Here is a 19,010-nt window from a genome sequence, read left to right as displayed (position 1 = left end):
TTTTGCCCGGTTTCTGTGTCTGTGTGTGCAGGCATGCATTCATTAACGTAATTCCTCAACATTCAACAAGAGTGTATCATAAACCAGAGGAAAAAAACTCATAAATATTTAGATCCTTGCCTACCTTCCAAAACCAAAGTGAAAAAGAGTATTTAGTGAGGACTGTGAGGACTTGGTTTGAGTTAATCTGCATATGAAATGAAAGAGGGTACAAAAGGATGAAAAGGTGGTGGAAACGAGCATACAAACCCTGTAGTCTCCAGGGGGCCATTCATCTTGTTCTTGTCAATACAATCTCAGTCTTAGGGCTTGGCTGTTCTTCGCGCATGACCCGACAGACTAGCTTGGCTAAGGCAAGGCTGCAAAGGATGCGTGTGCTTTCTTCTTAATTCTGTTCTGTCATGCAGTTTTTCCAGGGAAGAGCAAAATACTCCATGTTTCAGAAGGACCTAGGCAAATTTCCCTAAAAGTATCTCCACTTTTGTCATTCACACTTATGTACAAACCGTTTTTTTTTTCTTGGTAAAGTGGCAGGTAGGTTGTATGAAAAGCCATTCTAGGCAATGTGACAATTAATGAGAAATAGGAAGGTCACATTCCAGCTTAAATCGCATTATATCTATTTGCATACAGTCACACTGTTATACTATTTAAACTTAATGCTGTGTTCATTTATTCATAAAATTCCACTAGCAAATAACATTACAAAAAAATTCAGAATTATAGATATAAATAGTAGAATGCCAATAAAATATGTTGTTTCATTCTTGTAACTGTATGGAGTCACCTGCTTAGGTTGGATGGCATCTCTTGAAGTCCAACACCATATAGGGAACTCTGAAATTATTTTAAGACAGTTTTTTTTGCTTTCTATTTACTTCACGAACTGAGATCCTATTGATTTTGAAGGATTATATAATTACATACAGACACTCACAATGTGCAACTGTTGTGCTTAGATGTCTATTTTAGCCAGAACAATACAAGGACCACTGAAGTCTGTAGTAAGGCATGAATAATGATTTCACACAAAACAAAATTTTTGAAAAAAGCCAAATGACAGCAGTTTTTTGGCTATTTAAAGTATAAAATAATGTAAATAAATCTTCCTTCAGCTTCCATGCCTATTATCTGAAGATAAGACACAAGAATTGCATCAATACTATATGCAAAACCAGTCATTAGAGTCATAATTTATTGGTAAAGTTCACTTATCTCTTACTATATTACTAATCTACTATTTTGTACTTGTGATAATTAGTTATCAGATTAATCTTTATAATTCAGTATCTTAATTAAGCAGCTTTTTTTTTTTTTTAATGGGGCTTAATAGACCTCCCAAGAACCCTACTGCTGAAGCAAAACAGTGAACATGCTAACATAACATCTCAGGCATGAGCCTGAGCATGTGCTGCCATGACTCCCTTACTGACCACCTGATGCCAGTCAGACACATTGCTCCACCTGCTTGGATAACCACCTAATAAGGCACTAAGATCTACCTGTAGCCAGAGGGATAAAAACTGAGTTCACTTCTAACCAGTAAGACAGGTGCGTACAAACTTTGTAAGGGGAAAAAAGATCAACTGTTCTTCTAATGAAAATCAAATGGATGACTATGAATAGTCTACATGGCAGGCAAGCCAAGGTGGAAGTGTATACATTTGAACTGACTTGCTAAATAAGAAACATTTTCTGGTATGATCTTTGGCCATTTCATCAATTATTTCACGACTTTTAAAAAGTAAGTAGAAAATACCTGAACGTGGAGAAATGCTTTAATGTGTCACCTCTTCACCCCTAAGAGAGAAGTGGTTTGCAAGCTTCCTTAGTAATGGGGACTCCAGACTATTCTAGAGCAGGTAGAAAGCAAAGCTGCCTATTTTGGAATGCCTAATACATGGTTTAATGCTGACATTCTTTAACCAAAAAGAAAATCATAAAAATTCAAGGAAACTTTTTCTTGTCTTTTCTCAAGTAATGTTTTTCTTATAGTTCTTGCCACAACCTGTTTTCTAAGCATGTTGTCACACTGTACTAAATGTTTGTTAGTATGCAACAGAATGGTATTACTGAATAAACTAGGTAATGGAGTATGCTCTGTGGGAGACTTCTGCATTTCTCTGCCCCTCAAGCTTCTAGGGCAATATTCCTCAATAATATGAGTATGTCAAATGTTCAGTAAAAACAAAAGCCTGTAATCACTATAAAAACCTTTCTTTTATATTTTACTAAATGCTCAGAAAGTGAAAACTTTTTGTGAGACTTCCAGGTATGTATTTTAACAACACCATAAAAGGTAATGTTAGTGCTCAGTGATCATCTTTATTTGCAAACAATAGAATTCCATAACATAAAACTGCCTATTGGAGAAAGTGGCCTTAATGCCACTGGACCTGCACAAAAATGAATTGAATATATGGAAAATCTGTTGTTTCTTCTCCTAGTGTTTCAGTTAGAATCTGAGAGCAAGCATTTTTGTTTTCACTTCAAGCTAAGGCTAATAATAAAAATACTATGAGAATCCGAGATTATTAGATGGTAAAACATAATTTCCAAACACCTCAAATTCATCTGCAGAAACTTTTTCAAGTCAGGTTACTCAATTTTGCCCCTACACCATTAGTGAACTTCACACAGTAATTCCTTGCACACCCCTCCCCCCACTCTGAATTTTTGAATGCAAAATACTGATTTCCAAAAACTAGAATTAGGGAATGACTGCATGACTTTCAATAGAGTAACATAGTTCTTATGAGAATCCTGAACCTGAAGTGGTGCTCAAGCTATTCTGAGAACAAAAAATATTAATAAAATATTTCTGCATGCTTACAGTGAGATTCACGTGCCTATACACGAGCTTGCAACAGCTGTTCTGGATGTCCTAAAGGTGCAGGAAGTACTCAGACCAGGCTGGTGTGATGCAGGATGGAAGAAAATTGACCTTCTGGAGATTTGAGTGGGTACAAAGCAGGACAACACAAGGCAAGTGAATCCTAATCTTTATTGTGTTTATAAGTTTCTAATGAAAAAAAAAAAATCATAATCCAGCAGTAAACTCAAATAATAAGATACAGCACTAGATAAACAAGATCATTGCTTCTTCTGTGAAGCAACTTTACCTTAAAATCAGCTTCAATGACAATTAAACTGGAACTTACAATACACCAGTCTACAACTGAGATGGCATGAGCCTTGGAATGCTTCATGTGTCTGTGAGGAGATCTCAAATCCATGTGTGGTACTGTGGCACTGTTATACTTGGCTTTCATCCTAGCAACTTGAAGTACTTTACTACAAAATGTTTCAGAGCTTCTGAAGAGTACAAAACATTGAAATGGGTGATTGAGCATGTTGTAACTACTACTAGCTGGTATATTCCAGGAAAGGCCTCCTATGCTCAACAGTGGGTAGAAGAAGCAAATGAGAGAAACATCTGCAAACAAAAGCCAGTTTACATTTCTTAAACTGGGGGAAAAATAAAATAAAATAAAAAATATGATGAGATTGAAAACCCTTTCTGCTGCTTTTTTTTTTTCCAAAAATTTTTTTTTTCCAAAAATAGCTATGAATAGATAGAGCAGTCTTCAAGCTTCTGAACATACCATAGCATGGAAGGATAACTGCCTTACAGAGGAAAAATCAATGATGCTGTAGCACTGCACCCTCTCCTTTGCTCTGGAGGAACACTGTTGAACTCTAATGTCCAGAAGCATCTAAGATTCATATTGCCTGCTCCCTTTCTTTCTTTGCTCCGTGTATTTCTCTTAATTTGCCACCATTGGGTAAATAGCAAAGGACTTGCATATAATAAAGATTTAATAAATATTAAAGATTTGGGATATATGAAAGATTGAATGGGGAAAAAATAATCTGGAACTGTCCAATTAATTGATTATATTTTATTAGAAAGCTCAGCCAATACAAATGATTTGTTCATTACCAACTGGTTTAAAGCACAACGTTTCATTGTAATTCATATAGATGTTTTCTGTCCACTTAAATATAAGCTCCTTGGGTAAGTACTGCTACTTTGTGCATACTGAACATTAAGAAGCATAAGCAATACCATCAACGCTTCAGTAGAAGTCAATATGCATTATACATTCACATTTCAGACATTAAAAGGAAACAATTAATGTATCAGTTGCATTTTAAGCTCTGTGTGCTTTTAGTCATAATTGACATGAATGGTTAATTTAAATCTGCTTACAAAGTTAAGGCTGTAAGCATTTCATTTATGTTCAACAATAACCAGCATACTATGGCATTTTACCAAAACATGGAACACCTCAAAAAACAGAAGACTGATTTGGTTTCTTGTTGACAGAATTGACAGCTCTTAGCTACTGTTGTTGCCAAAATAAATATGCTAATTTTCTTCTTAATTCTATACCAAGTGTGAAAACACTCCACGGTGAAAAACAAAAATACTTTTTATTATATATCTCAAACAGAAATATCTTTCAACACTGTATTTTTAGTTATACATAGTGAACAAAAAAGCTGCTGGTGGTACTGCTTCTTAAGCAGCTGACTTCATCGCTTCATTAAATGTAGAACACTCTTCTAGATAGGTTTAAAGTAGATAGCTAATGTAAATCAGATGATAAAAAATAAAACAAGCACATATGAAACAAGCAGTGGCTAAGACATTTTAATATTCTTGACTTCTATATATCTTACTATTGCAGTCTTAACTTGAGCATGTGGTGGTCTTCTCAGAGCTTCCAGAGAGTTAGGCAGCACATAATCACCACTGCTCTCACTTCTGGAATCCATGGCACAGGAGGACTTGTGCTGTTTTCATATAAGAATTCTCCAGAAGAGACCAACCAGAAGCCATCTGAAATTCTCCCCTGTTGAAACCTGCAGTTATATAACTACTGTAGCACTTTTGTGGCTTTACAGATGGAAAAAAACAGAATAGCTACCACTCTAACTAAACCTGTAGGACTGCAGATGGGACTGGAAGCATTAGAAGAGTAATGCAGTATTTCAAGAATTTTTTTTTTTATTTCTTGCAAAATACACAAAACAATGCAAGTGTTTGCAAGTTAGATGATATAGAGAATTTTACAAGGTTAGAGGTAAAAAAAAAAACTTTTTAAATGTGTGCGTGTGATTCAAGTATATTCTGTGGAAAAAAAAATTAATTTTCTCTCTGGCTTTTAAATTTAATTGCTGTTAAGAGCAAGAAACAAAGCAGGTAAGTTTTACGTTCCATATAATATCTTAATTTTGTTTTATCTACATAATTTTTGGTAATACTTTTTCTATGCTATTTTCTTACTTTCCCTCCTCCTGTTTTCTGCCTTTCTTAGCAATTACACTAAAAGTGGCATAGGAGAAACATCACTGTCTTAAGTAAGAGATGAAAATGAAATGAAGCCTTTGCAAACCCTAGTTCTCTGATGCACAGAGATTTCTCGGGGCCCAGCAGAACTACCACCCTCTCTAGGTACAGATATTTTTGCTCAGTGCTAGAACTCTCATCTTTTCCGAAGGGAAGTCCATGTACGAGAACATAAACAGTATGTACAGGCATTATGTATCAATGGAAATTACCTACTTTAATTAAAATATAATAGGTGCTCTATGGTAACATTGAACACTGATGGAACACATCCTATGATGTACTGATGTGTATCTTTGTCAAGTATAACCATGAAAGTACTTACAGTGACACCCAACACAGGGACAACCATCCCTTTGCTAACTCTTGACTGATAAATAAAATAATTAATACTTAACAAAACAGAATTTAAGCCCATCCAGCCTATCCATGTGAACTGCAGCAACTCAAGAAATATAACTTACTGAGAAAAATCAGATTTATATCAGAAAAACATTTTTTTTGTTTGTTTGTTTACTTCAGCATTTTCAGTCTCCCAAACTTAATGATTGAAGTATTAATAGACAACCAAAGGAATAGGGAAAATGCAGCTCTTTCTATTATTGAATATTTGCACTGATCACAAGGATTTATCTCTTCTGCCTCCTTTATTCCAACCTGAAAGATACTGTGCACCCTTCTTACACAGCTGTTAATGCAGCCTGGAGCACCTTAAGTATGGAAGATACAAAAAAAGGTTTCTACTTGACTAATGTGTGCTTAAAGCCTCAGTCTTCTACAGCAAATGCTCAGTGCTGATAGTCAACAAAAATTAGGTGTAGAGATTACCCAAATGTGTTCTCTGATTGATCTTACTGAGCTTAACAGCTGAAACTTGTGCTAGGATTTAAACTGAAGTCAGAGCATCTTTTCAAGTCTGCCTTGTCAGGAATACATTCAAACTGGAATGAAGCATCCAGTTAAATAGATAGGATACACCTGGTATAGTGGACAGAATCTTGAAGCATAAATATCTGAAGAACTTGAAGTGATCACTGGAACAAACTTTCATACTTTTTTTTTGGGGGGGGGCTTTCTACTTACTAATTCAATGTGCTACTATGGCTTCTGTTTGAAAAGTTAGCTGTCACTTTGGCTTAATGTCAAAGGAAATAGCTTTTCAACAGTTATCAGGCATCATAGAATCTCAGTATTGTTAATGTTCTTTATATTTTTAGTCTGGCTCTAGACATTACTCTGTTCGTATTTTAGTCACCTTCCAGAGATGAATGAATTTCAGATGTCCATCTGGTAGTGGCCACATCTGCTGCATCACAGTTACAGCAGCTACTATTTTGTACACTGTGAATGAATCGACAACAATCGTGGAGTAGTATTTTTCCTTGGGTGGCTGTAATAGGTAAGGGAAGAACTGCCTCCTTTCCTGAAGGGTAATATAGCATGTTGTTACCATCCTGTTACACAAAGCTGATGACATTCAACTGTACATGCCTATGACTAAGTTAATAGAGATGCTTTAACTAAAAGAATGTTTCCAGTAGTCATCAACCTTCAGCACTCCTACTTCCCAAGCTGCTATCAGATATGAACACTATAGCAGTAATTGAATTTGCTTTTTATGATCGGTACAAGGCCTTTACTGCCATAGACAGAGGCTGCTGCTGGCATTATCGTATTTTTTCTTATTTCAAGATTAGATTAATGCAATAAAACTTCACCTTTAAAAACAAGCTGCTGGAGAATACTACAGCTTATATGATGTAAGAAAGACTACCTAGATAAAATGCAGGAATTTAAGATAAGGACTTCTACTTGTGTTCAGACAGAAACTAAGGAGTCAGGTAGTTACCTAAAGAACCTTGATAAGCCATAGGACCTGTTGAGTGTCCAACAAACTAAAACAACAAAAAATATGCCTACCCCACCAATACTACACAGTCTCCCTCCCCACCCACAAGCCCTGTTTACCAGCCCTGCCCCCTCCGTACTTCTTCTCCCCTGGGAAAACTCCAAAGTTCAGTACAAAGCAGGACTATTTCTGCTTCCTCTGTAGATCAGGTTGCAGGCAGGCCAGTCTTCTTGGGAGCTGTACCTTCACATAGCTCTTGAAGCAAAACTAATTCAACCTTCATCCCCCATGCACTCTTAATCTCCCTTTCCTAGAAGTGTAGGAAGGTGAAGGAAGAAAGAACGCAAGGTATGCAGAGAGGCTTTTACGTAATTTTCTTTTTTTCTTTTTTTGCAGTATATTTGATGGAGAATTTGATGGACAAAGATGTCACACTGATTTGCTTATTTAAAACTAATGGCGCGTTATCTACATTTCGTGACAGCATTCAGCTTTTCCATTTTCCAAAGGCATTTTTCCAGTGATTTAAATTCAGTCTTCAGGCGCTCACGACAAAAGAAAAGATGAGAATTTTTCCCTAAGTCATTAATCCTTAATTACAAAGGCAGCCTCAGCACGTAGCTCTGCCTCCATTTCTGTACCGTTCAGTTTAGGAAAACAATTCAGATTAACACATGGCAAAGCAGGGCTCGAATTTGCATTGAAATACACAAGTGATTCCAGTAACTGCTGCTCTGCAACGTTTTATTCACTAGTAAATACGTGGGAAATAGCTGAGTCTAAGATGTATTGTTCTCAGTAGGCAAGACAAAAGGTAGTTATTGCATATCTCGTGTTGGTATTTCTTACCTTGTATTGTGTGCTTGCTTCGTCTGCTCGTATCCAAGCAGTGGAAGCACTTTATGTGCAGGAAGCAATAAAGAAGCGGTATGGGAACGGCTGCACCGAATCTTCGGAAAAAAACACTCCATGTGCTATTTTTACTGAGAACTGGTAGTCCACAATAATCATTCTGACACTATCTAAGCTCACCTAACTGCAAGATGCAGCCTGCCACTGATGGCCTCAGAGCACTCAGCGAACAGTTTTCCCAGGGCTTTGCTCACTGCTCAAGAATTAGCATCCTCTTCAAACGCCGCGCGGCGCGTGCGGGAACGCAGAGCGGTTCCTAGGAGCCCGTTCTCTCAGCCCTCCTCCCGGGGCCGGGACCCCGTGCCGCCCCGTACCTCATCCCGCGCCGCTCCCCTCTCCAGCTGAGCGGCCGCTTTAAGAATTACAAACCGCTCCGCGCGCCGCCACGCACACCGCCCCCCCCCCCATATCCGCCGGCAGCGCATGCGCGGCCCACCTCACCCCGCGAGACATCGGCGGCGGCGCGAAGCGCGGTTGTAGACGCGGGGGCGCACGCGCGTAGCCTGTCCCCGCCCCCGAGGTACACGTGACACGGCGCAGCTCCGCCCCTCCCCTCCCCGCCGACTTTGTTTGGAAGAGTTTCTTGCGCGCGTGCTTCCACGGGGCGAGCCGGCGGGGCCGCGCCGCGCGCAGGCTCCGAGAAGCGATGGCCCGGGACGGTCCCGCCCCTCGGCCCCGCCGGGCGCGGGCAGCTGGCAGCGGGCAGCGGTTGGCTCCGCCAAGCGGCGCTGCTGCCGCCGCGTAACGGCCGCCCCGCCCCCGGCATGTCCCCGCCCCCGCGGGCCCTGCCCCCTCCCCTCCTCCTGCCGCCGCTGCCGCTGCTGCCAGCGCAGCCTGAACTGAAGCGAACTCCAGAGCGAACTGAGGAGAAGTGAGGAGGCGGCGGCGGGGCTGACGCTCACAGCCACAGGCGGCGGCGGCGGCGGCGGCGGCAGCGGGAGGGCGGGCGGGCGGCCGGCAGGCGCAGAGGAGGACGCGCCCGGCGCAGCGCGGCGGCGACAACAGCGGCACCGGCGGAGAGAGCCCGGCGGCGGCGGCGGCGGCGGCTCCTCGGCAGCGCCAGCGCCCGCCCGCCCCGCTCGTCCCCTCCCCGCCTCCCTCCCTCCCTTCCCCCGCCGCGGAGCGGAGCCGGGCTCGGCGCGGGAGGAGCGGCGGCGGCGGCGGCAGCAGGAGGGGGACGCGGCCGGGACTGCACCGGCCGAGGGCGCGCGGAGCGGGGTAGCGGCGGCGGCCGCGAGAGGAGGCGGCGGCGGCGGCGGCACCGCGCGGCCAGGGCGGAGGGCGCGCCCGCAGCGGGGTCTCCGACTTTCCTTTTTCCCGTTCCTTGTCGGACTCGGGAGCGCGGCGCTCGCGGCTCGGAATCCTCCTCCTCCTCCTCCTCCTCCTTCCTCGGGGAGCTCCCTCCCCGCCCCGCCCCTCCCCCGCCGGCCCGCCCGATCCCGCCGGGCGCCCCGTGCCGCCGTCGCCTCGCTCGGCGGAGCTGCTGCGGGCGCTCGCCCTGTGCGCGCGGGCTTGGAATATGGTTGGGGAAATGGAAGCCAAGGAGAAGCCGAAGCCGAGCCCCGATTACCTGATGCAGCTGATGAACGACAAGAAGCTGATGAGCAGCCTCCCCAACTTCTGCGGGATCTTCAACCACCTCGAGCGGCTGCTGGACGAAGGTACGCGCCCCGCCCGGCCGTCCCTCCCCGAGCCGGGCCCCTCGCGGCGGCGGGGGCAGCGCGGGGCCTGCTCCGCTCCGCTCTCCTGGTGCGCCCCAAACAAAGGGGAAGTGCGGGCTCTCTCCGCCCCGGCCGCTGCCTGCGCTGCGGGACCCGGCTCTTAGCTCTCCCTCCGCTGCGTTTTTATTATTATTATTATTTTAGTTTTCTTTTTGCTCCCGTCCTTCGGAACTGGGGGGGAGGGAGCGAGGCGCGGAGCTGAGGAATGCGCTCCGGGGGGAGGAGGAGGAGCGGGGCCCGCGGCGCGGCCGGGCCGGTGCTGGAGGGAGGGGGGGCGGGGGGCCGAGCTCCGGCCGCGCCGCGCCCCACTCGAGCGGGGCGGGAGCGGACCCCTCGCGTGGGGGAGAGGAGCGGGCCGGCTCTTCTCCCGGCTCTCCCTTGCACAGAAACTAACTTGAAAGACTCGTATGTGCGAGTTGAGCGGGGAGAAAAACAGCCCGTGCTTACGAAATGGCCTCGTTGGCTCCGGCCGGGCGCCGGCGGCCCTGGGGGCAGCTCCTGCTCCGGCGGGGAGGGGAGAGAAAAGGAGAGCACGGGGTGCCCCTCTTTGTGCGCAGCCCCGTAGGGCCGCGCTCTGCGGTTGAATAACCGCGTTTTGAGGGGGAAAGGGAAGGCAAGGGCTGGCAACTTGGTGCGTCCCACACGGCTCTCTCTCTTCACGTGATAATAGCCCCGGTGTGCTGGAAGTCAGGCTGCGCGTTCGGTCGTGGCAGTTAAATTTGCTTTACGCCTGGGTTCGCGCATTTAATTTTCTCGTTAGAAACATTTATTTTTACTCCCCCTCAGACTCGAGCTTTGCGCAGAGTTAGACCTATTAATCATATTTAGTAGCTTTGTAACGTGTTCTAAAGCTAGGAATTATTTATGCAGCCTCAACTGCTTCAGATTCTTTGCGTGAAATTACCCAATTTCATAATCTCGAGCTAGGATTCCTGTTTGCAGACATAGTCCTCCTCGAGAAAAGAACTTTGGGAAGTTACTGACCTCGGAAGATGAAGGCACTGGTGTTATATTTGGTAAAACAACTCCCCGCCCTCCAAGACTGTAAAAAACAGATAGTGGTTGTAGTGCTTCAAACCCGGCGTATCGGGAATGCTGTCTTCAGAGTGAGCGATAGAGCAGCACAAACAAGTGAACGACTGCAGAAGATGGACTGTGGAAGTAACATGATGGGAGGTTATGGTTTTACTTTCAAGAATTTTGGGACGTGAACTTACAGCAGAACAAATCTGGATGTGGAAGGCAAAGCTACATAGGACTTGGCGTGTTCTTGTTCACCGCAGGAAACATTCTCTTCAGAACATTTAGAAGTAAACGCTGAGAAGAAACCTAACTGAGAAGACTTATTAATTTTTTGTTTTCTGAAGCCAAAAGAGCCTCGCATGAACTTGGTGTCAGACTTCTGAATTCCAGAACCTGGAAAAAAGCTGAAGAGCTTGACCGGAGGAGGCCCAAAATGTTTGTTGTTATTATTTATTTTTGGTCAGAAAACAAAAGAGAGAAAAGCATTTCCTGTGCAAAAAGGACACTCAAAGGAATATCTGAAATCCAGCCATCTTCTGAGATTTTTATTTTTATTTTTTGAAATACTAAACACTCTGGAAAAATGTTTTGCAAATTATTAGAATTCCCAAATGAGGGCTGTGGGGCCTCAGAAAAAGTTGTCCAAGGGTTGTGTTGAAGCTCTTCTTCGTGCACTTCATTAAAATAAACAAAAAGCTGGTCTTCTAAACAGTTTCAAGAATATTTCTGCGATCCCTTTAAGCGTTTTTGCTTTTCCTGTTTACGTTGGCAGTTGGATGGAAGTATTGTGGAGGCAGAAAACTTTTTGGAATGTTAAAAAAAAAATGTTTCATGCAAATTAGTAAATTGCTTGAAGACTTCAAATTCTGAACACTAAGGGGCGCCAGTTATTTTTCTTCTGAAACGTGAGGCTGGCCTCTGAACGCCATTAGGAACTTGAATAGCGAAATTAACTCGTCTAGGAACACATACTGAAAAACAACAAATAGCTGTGAAATTGTGTGGGTTTCTGTGTTGATATGGACTTGTACATGCCCTGTGTGTACAGGCAGTATTGCATGGGTGGGATAGTCATAGTGATGCACGGCTGAGAGGCCAGGGCAGCTTGTTCTGTGCAACAGCTGTCTGGCTGCCTAAAGGCACTGTCTTCATTGCTTTCAGCTGCTTGCTGCATTGACATTTTCCAGAAAAGTTTTGTAGTTCACCAGAAGGGCCTGCAAGGTTCAGAACGTTGTCTTGAAAGTATAATAGTATAAAAGTATAACAGTTCCATCAGTTGTTTCCTGGGACCCATGAGAATAAAAAATATGAGGGACAGGTGTCTTTATGTGTTGGCTTTACGTATGTAGAAGAATGTAGTGTTGGTGTTTCCCCTCGACAATGTGCATTTGATGTGCTGCTTCTTGCTGGGAGGTCTGTGGTTCAGGTGGTGGTGCTTCCATACTTACTGTACAGCCATCTTCCTGAAGGTTCTGTTTATGTTTGAGAAGTACAGTCTTTGCAGACAACTGTCAGACTGTCAGCCTTTGTATTTTATTTTCTGATGAAAGAAATAACACAAGAATTGTAGGAGCTCTGACAGAGCATGGATTGCTTTCTCTATCGGAATGCCCATCTTTGTAATTTTATTCCTTTTAGGTGTTGATGTTTAAAAACTAAAATCTGACGGGCTTGAGTGTTTGAGTCCTTGTAATTGCACGCAGCAAGAAGCAGAAATGAACTCAGTGATTTAGACAAATGATGCGTCTAATCTGAGTAGGACTCAGAAGCCGCATCTCATTTTTGGCCTGTTCCTGTTATCCAAATTGCATCTTCCTTTCTGAACTCTTGCCCTCACATCTGATCTTCGAAATCGTAGTGCTTAATTTAGTAGATGGTCTCAGCTTGACAGCATTTGTTTTGAAGATGGGTGTAAATGTGAGCGAGGAAACTTCTGTTAATGAACTACTTCATAATAAAATGGTAAAGTGACAATTCTGTTTAGGTCACAGATATTTTTGCATATGTGTGCTTTCAACTCCTTACGTATAAATAAGGCTTTTGTGGATTAGTGAGGATGTTTAAAGTGCACATCATAATAACTAGGAAACTGGGTTGTTTTTATCAGCCTAGTGCAAACCTGTGGGAAGAGAGGGCTTTTCCTGAATGTGGAATAGGCTGTATTTCCTGTAATTGTTTGCACCATCAAATGTGACCTGTTCTTTTTTTTTCTTTGTGCTTCAGCTTCTTAATATTAACTTTTATGATTCTAATCTAGAATATATATATGTGTGTGTACATGCACACATATGTTTTGGGGGAAAAACTTTTCCCCCATTGTATAAAGTGAATACATTGTACCATCTTTCTTACTTTGAATTTTTTAATAAATCGGCATTTCATACTCTAATAGCATTCTGACCTACTGAAATTTGTATTACTTTGGTTTTATTCTTTCAACAGTTTCTAGACAAATATAGCTAAACGATAAAATAAGATCCACATTATATAATTATATGTAAGCGCTCTGTTTTCTTGGACCTGTATCTGTTCAGAAGGTTGTACTTGATAGGAATGGACGCAGATCAAACCTGTGGCCTAGACTTCTTTTTTTTTTTCTCCAGAAGGTTTTGACAAAAAATAATCGAGAATTCCCTCTTCTTTAAGCTGAAGGTGACTGAAGTGTGCCTTCCCTGAGATGTGCGTTAAGCCACACGTCTAGCTTTTGGAGAGAAACCCAATTTAATGTCAAGTAGGCTGACTGTGCTTGAATAGCAGTAATAATAAAACATCTAGGTAGGGGTTAAGGGGGATAACTTTCTGGTGTGTTGCTATCAGCTTACTGTGCACACTGAAGAAAATACGTATGAGCTTGCATAGTTCAGTGCTTAAAACTGCAGTTTCATGTCAGTGTCATCTTACCTAAAATGTCTGCTAAAGTTAAGACTGGAGAACTGGCTTGGGGTGTTGTAGACAAGTTCTCTTGGATGTTACCTAGTGACTTTTGTGCATGACTGTGGTGTTTGTGGTTATGTAAATGTAGCCTGTGTTTAGCTAGGGCTTTGCTGACTCGTCAGATTTGAAGAAGGGACGTTGGGCACATTAGCATGACTTTTCACTTGAATCAGATTGTGCAATAAATAACTAAATACTGTTTCTGTACAGACCATGCCTGTTACTGCAAAGTTAAGAGATGAGAATTGTTAGGATAAAAAGCTTGAATCATTTTTAAATGGTACTTTCAAATCTATGTTTACCTCATAATACCAAGGTTATGAAATGTCTAGAACTTATGTTTTCAAAAACTTCATGAGAGTAGTTGTAAGTTGTGGTGGTGTTGATGATGTGGAAACCAAAAGCTGCACTGAATTTAGGAAGAAGTTTGCTTGTTTCTAGCTTGGGAGAAATAATCATAGCTTTCTTTTTTTCTCTTTTTTTTTTTCCCTTCAGCAGTGCGGTTAAGTTGCTTTAGGAGCATTTACAGGATTGCAGTCACCTGGCATGTAATTTAAAAAGATGATGGATGTTGTTTTATCTGATAGGTTTGAAGTTAATAGAGCAGCTATTTAAAGCTCATGTTTTGTAAGCAGTTTGTTCACTGTTGCTTATCAATAACTGATTATTGAAGTGTCTTTTTTTTTTCCTTTTTTTTTTTTTTTAAGCAAGAGTAGCCTTGCTAACCCTCCTTCTGCTGAGGAGCTGCTGGTTAGTTGGTTTTTAAAACAGGAGAAACCTGTTTGAGTTCTTTCAGTCATTTTGTTTAGTGCTACTTGTCCCTTAAGGGACAAGCTTTTGTAGCTTGTAAAGGAAAAAGTGAGTACGTGTTTGTTAATATTATGGTAAAGAGGAGGAAAAAAAACAACTGTAAAAAAGCACTTCATAGATTTTTGAAAGAGTACTTAGAATGTCTTAATTGTGAAAATTAAGTTCACATACATAAACAGGGAAAAAATCAAGTCAGAAAAATGCTGCTGGCATTTCATGAATGCTGTGCCTGGAGAGAAGGCTGGACATGAAATAAAATGCTCCTTTTGTAGTGGAGTAACTTTTTTTGATCAGCTTATCTGCTTCAGTCCTTAAATTGAAGCTTCTTCCAAGTACACTAATTAAGTCAGGAATGGAATACTGCTTAAAATGTTTTGAGTTATGTAGAATTTACTACAAAAGCAAGTGATTTGTGTTGTCTTTAGTTAGTGACTGTAGCTTAAAATGCTGTTCTTTTTTTGGAGAGTGTGTATTGTTCCAAGTAGCCTTTTACTGTGTTATAGCCCATGGCTGACAGGACAGGCTGGTGTCACACTGATTTATCAGGCCTTTCTGGCAGTTCAGGCCTATTGAAGAACTGCAGGACTGTTGGGAGGGCTGGGGGCTCGGTTTTGAACACTCATGTGGAGAGATGCAAGGTGGAAGGAAAGCTTTCACAGGAAAGCTGTGAAGTAATGAAGTGCCCTCACTCGCTGACCCTCACCTTTATTGAAACATAATTTACAACTTCTCATTCAGGTTGTGTGGGTTTTTATGTATTGATTTTAATCAAAATACCTGTCATGACATTTCTTTTTATTTGGACGTTTTATTACAAATTTAATAACCCAATATTAAGAGAACCAGTAGAACCAGTGAAAATGTCAGTGTTTTTAATTTCAGTATGTTTAGTATAATTAGCAGGGTCAGTAGAAACACCGTATTAGGTATCTGCAGTTTTCTAGCAGGGGTATTAAGGTCTGTGGAGCACATTGGAGCTGCTCCATGAGTTTTGAAACAGCAAAGTGTAGTGTTCATATAATCTAAATTAGATCTCATTGCTGTGGTGAGGCAAAGAGCTGGGTGTCTGAAAGTTGAGTAATATTATGTCCTGTCCTTTTGACTTGAGAAAGTATTCAGAGGTACCTTCTGCAGGGCAGGTAAAGTCATTTTATCATTTGTGTTGCTGTTGATTTTTGTGTTTTGTGTTTCTTTCCTTTTTTTTTTTTTTTTTTAGAAACATTTAATAGGATGGGCAAAGCAACCACTATCACTTTAAAGAGAAATATTATCCAGCTTCATTAGCCGAGATTGCCCCATGACTTTATTATTCTCGTTTCCATTCTTTTCCATTGCTTGCTGCTTGAGTATCTGAGAAGAGCAAATAAGTGGTTAAAGTTAAAGCTCTTGTATTCAGTGTTACTAAACCTTAATGTTCTGCAGGTTTGTTTGTTTGTTTTTAAGCAGATGTTAGTGTTTAGAATCAGTGTGATTATGCAAACAGGTATTTTAAGGTTTTTCTTCTTAAGCTTTAAAATACTAATTAAAAATTGGAAACAGTATCTTCAATTAATTTCCACTTGAGGACTTATTTTTATACTTGTCAAAATAATACATTTTGTTTATCTTTAAATGGCAAAAAAGAGAAAACAAAACATCCTCTTGAGGGGAAATGGCAATAGATATTTATTAACAGATTTTGCTTTTAGTGGTTTAGTGTGGTTTCAGTAGCACACTGGAAGTCAATTTTCTGAATCATTTTTTAGAATACTTTTGCTTAGCGACAGCACCTAAATATTTCTAATTTTCTCTGTGTTGTAGTGGATTAGATAAAATTGTCTGTGTTTCCAGCACAAGTGTGTACTCCCTTGGCTTCTCCCCCCTCCCTCCCAAAAAGAAAAAAAAAAAAGATTCAATCCTTTATAACATCCTTGTAATCTTGGAAGGATGGACACAGCCTCACAGTAGCAGTTTTTAAAGGGAGTAAGATGTGGAGCAATTTGTGTAACGAGTGACTGGCATTTTAGGTTTTTTGTAGTGGGATGTGTAGCAGTTCTAGTGCTATATAGCCTTATAAATGTTAACACCTCAAGACTTGATTTGAATGGAAACATGACAAGCACTTAAAATCCTGCTGCTTCTCTGGGAAGTCACATCGTGAACGTTCTGGTGGGTAATGCATAGGAATGGTGGCTGAGGTATGAGAAGAGGCAGAGGAAGATAGTACGGTATCTTATGCTTTTATCTGCTGGATTGGTTCCTGGCTTAAAAAGTCAGTTGATACTCTGGACTAGTCAGGGTTTTGTCAGTTTGTTTTTGTATGTTGCTGGCTTCTCAGGCAGACTGGAGCTGTGATTGAGCTCACCATATGTGATCTCAGAATAGTTGTGTTGGCACAATGGCTGGGGTGGTTCAGTGCTTAAGATATGGAGCATAGGTGAAGGGGGACAAGTGCTTTAAAATTTGCAGCTCTTGATTGGATGTCAACTAATTATGCCTCTGTTCCAGTCGAAATTTTAAGAAGATGGTTGTTTTCAGACTAGCTGACACTAGATGGAAACCAGACTTTGCTGAACTGTTTGCATACTAAAGCAATTTAAATAACAAACCTTGCTGCTTTGATTGTCTAATTCAGGATAAAGAACTACTTTAGAAATCTCTAACTTGTAGTTGGTGGAAATCACATTCCTAGAATATGCTGAGTTGGAAGGGACCCATGGAATGTCCTATCCCAATTAGGGTATCTTTTCTTCATTAGAGTCTAGGAGAGGGAGTATGCCTACGATAGACAACAGAGTCATTTGATGTTAGGGAAGCATTAATTAAAAACTTAATATTGCATATATTTAAATGGAAGTTCAACTTAAACATTCAGCTGATGTTGCATAATGCTTACATTTATTTCTGAGACTTTGAAGGGGTACAGATCGATTAATATTCTTAATGTAGTTTAATAACATAATCAAGGATGTCAACTATTTTCTGAATCATTTTCATTTTTCGGGCATAGAAAAAAATCAAACCCACTTGTGTTTGCTGTGGGATACCTCTGGTTGTATTGAAGGAGAGGAGGGGGAGAAGAAAACAACAAAATTCTGTGTATGGTTCTTGCTTTCAGGCAGTACTGCTCATTTACTTGTACTACTTTTTGTTAATTTCGGCTTGTTGCACCTATACACAAGAAACAAACATGAATGCTTTTTCAGCAAGTGGTCACCTTCGTTCCTCCCTCCCTGTGACTGATTTTCATATTTGCCTAAATGCTACTTGATGAGGGTGTTTGTTAAAAGTTGGTTTATGTGTTTAAGGTTAAATGCTGCATCAGGCCCAGCTGTCTAGCTCAAAGTATGTTTCTGCTGTGAGAGCTGTCTGTACTGTGAGAGTGTGGTGCGTGTTAGACGGTGGTAGAGGCAAGTTGTTTGTTCTTTAATTGCTTAAGTATCGTGCCATAAAGATAAATGCAGTCGGAGAGGCTCATATCCAGTCAGTTTACAAGGTGAGGGAATTGCTATTTCAAGTTGCTTGAAGCTTTAATGGAAATCTGATACTGCCTCTCACTTAACTTGGAACAAATAAGATTCCTGATATGAGTTCTTTTGCTCCTACTTTTCACATAGTTCTGATAACTTCTTCGAGCCTGTTTACTAGTCAAGCCAAATTTGGGCACAGGTGATGTTGTAGGAATTAGAAATGGAATTTTAACCAAAGTTGTATCTGACAGGTTCTGTGTATATATCTTGAGAGCAGAAGTGTTGTTTCAGTGTGTCCTAGCTATATGATTTGGGACCACTGTTGCTTTCAGGGAGAAGCATACTTAACTGTTATCAAGTCTTCGCAGGGATTTGAATTTCGTGTTTTGAAATTTCCAGGGTTCTTGTGTTCATTCTCTGTGGGTAAATTTTTATGACAAGACTAACATAATCCTTTGGGTAAAAATCTGGAAACAACATTCCTAAAAATGAAATCTGCCTCGAAAGAAACTGAGAAATGTACAACTGTCTTTCTCAAGAGATGCCTATTATGCTTACAGAATGAAAAAGAACTGTATTTTTTTAGTGACCTGTGACGTTTGAATACTCAGTGATAATTTGAGAAGCAGGAGAATGTCCTCTGTCTATCAATTTAGTATAGGGTTTATTGAGGTTAAATTCTACACAGATTGAAGTACTTCAAATTTCTAATAATTTGCGTGTAGCTTCTGAGGAACCAAGGAATCATGCCTGAGCTCTGTTTGTAGGTAGTGGGGTACATAAAACTGATGCCTATTGATTTAGTAACTATTTTATTCATACCTATTCATGAGGAAACTTGTTGGTTCCAAGTGGGAGGTTTAACGCACACTGAGGGCGCTCGGTAGTGCCAAGTTTTAATACTGTTAAGTGTCTTCGAAAAGATACTCTTGCATCAGCCTCGGATTAACATAGGA

The 19,010-nt window shown here is 41.3% G+C and overlaps 1 protein-coding gene across 7 annotated transcripts in view; it reads left to right on the top strand.

The window, feature by feature from the left end:
• The first annotated feature begins 9,405 nt into the window (after positions 1-9,405).
• QKI (QKI, KH domain containing RNA binding) overlaps positions 9,406-19,010 on the top strand; it is a 138,923-nt gene continuing 129,318 nt past the window's right edge. For 4 of the 7 annotated variants that reach the window (XM_065731274.1, XM_065731264.1, XM_065731316.1 and 1 more), the window contains exon 1: positions 9,554-9,778. In XM_065731274.1, the coding sequence (XP_065587346.1) occupies positions 9,637-9,778 (142 nt within the window). In that variant the 5' untranslated portion in view covers positions 9,554-9,636. Of the gene's footprint in view, positions 9,779-11,280; positions 11,863-19,010 lie in introns of those variants that run through there. The other 3 variants (XM_065731299.1, XM_065731308.1, XM_065731290.1) reach the window with 2 other exon arrangements.

The sequence above is a fragment of the Cyrtonyx montezumae genome, unplaced genomic scaffold (assembly GCF_038088225.1).
Source record: "Cyrtonyx montezumae isolate F1298 unplaced genomic scaffold, pur_monq_1.0 scaffold_0, whole genome shotgun sequence".
Classification (NCBI taxonomy): Eukaryota; Metazoa; Chordata; class Aves; order Galliformes; family Odontophoridae; genus Cyrtonyx; species Cyrtonyx montezumae.
The sequence above is the reverse complement of the archived record's forward strand: the minus strand, read 5'-3'. Positions and strand labels throughout refer to the sequence as shown.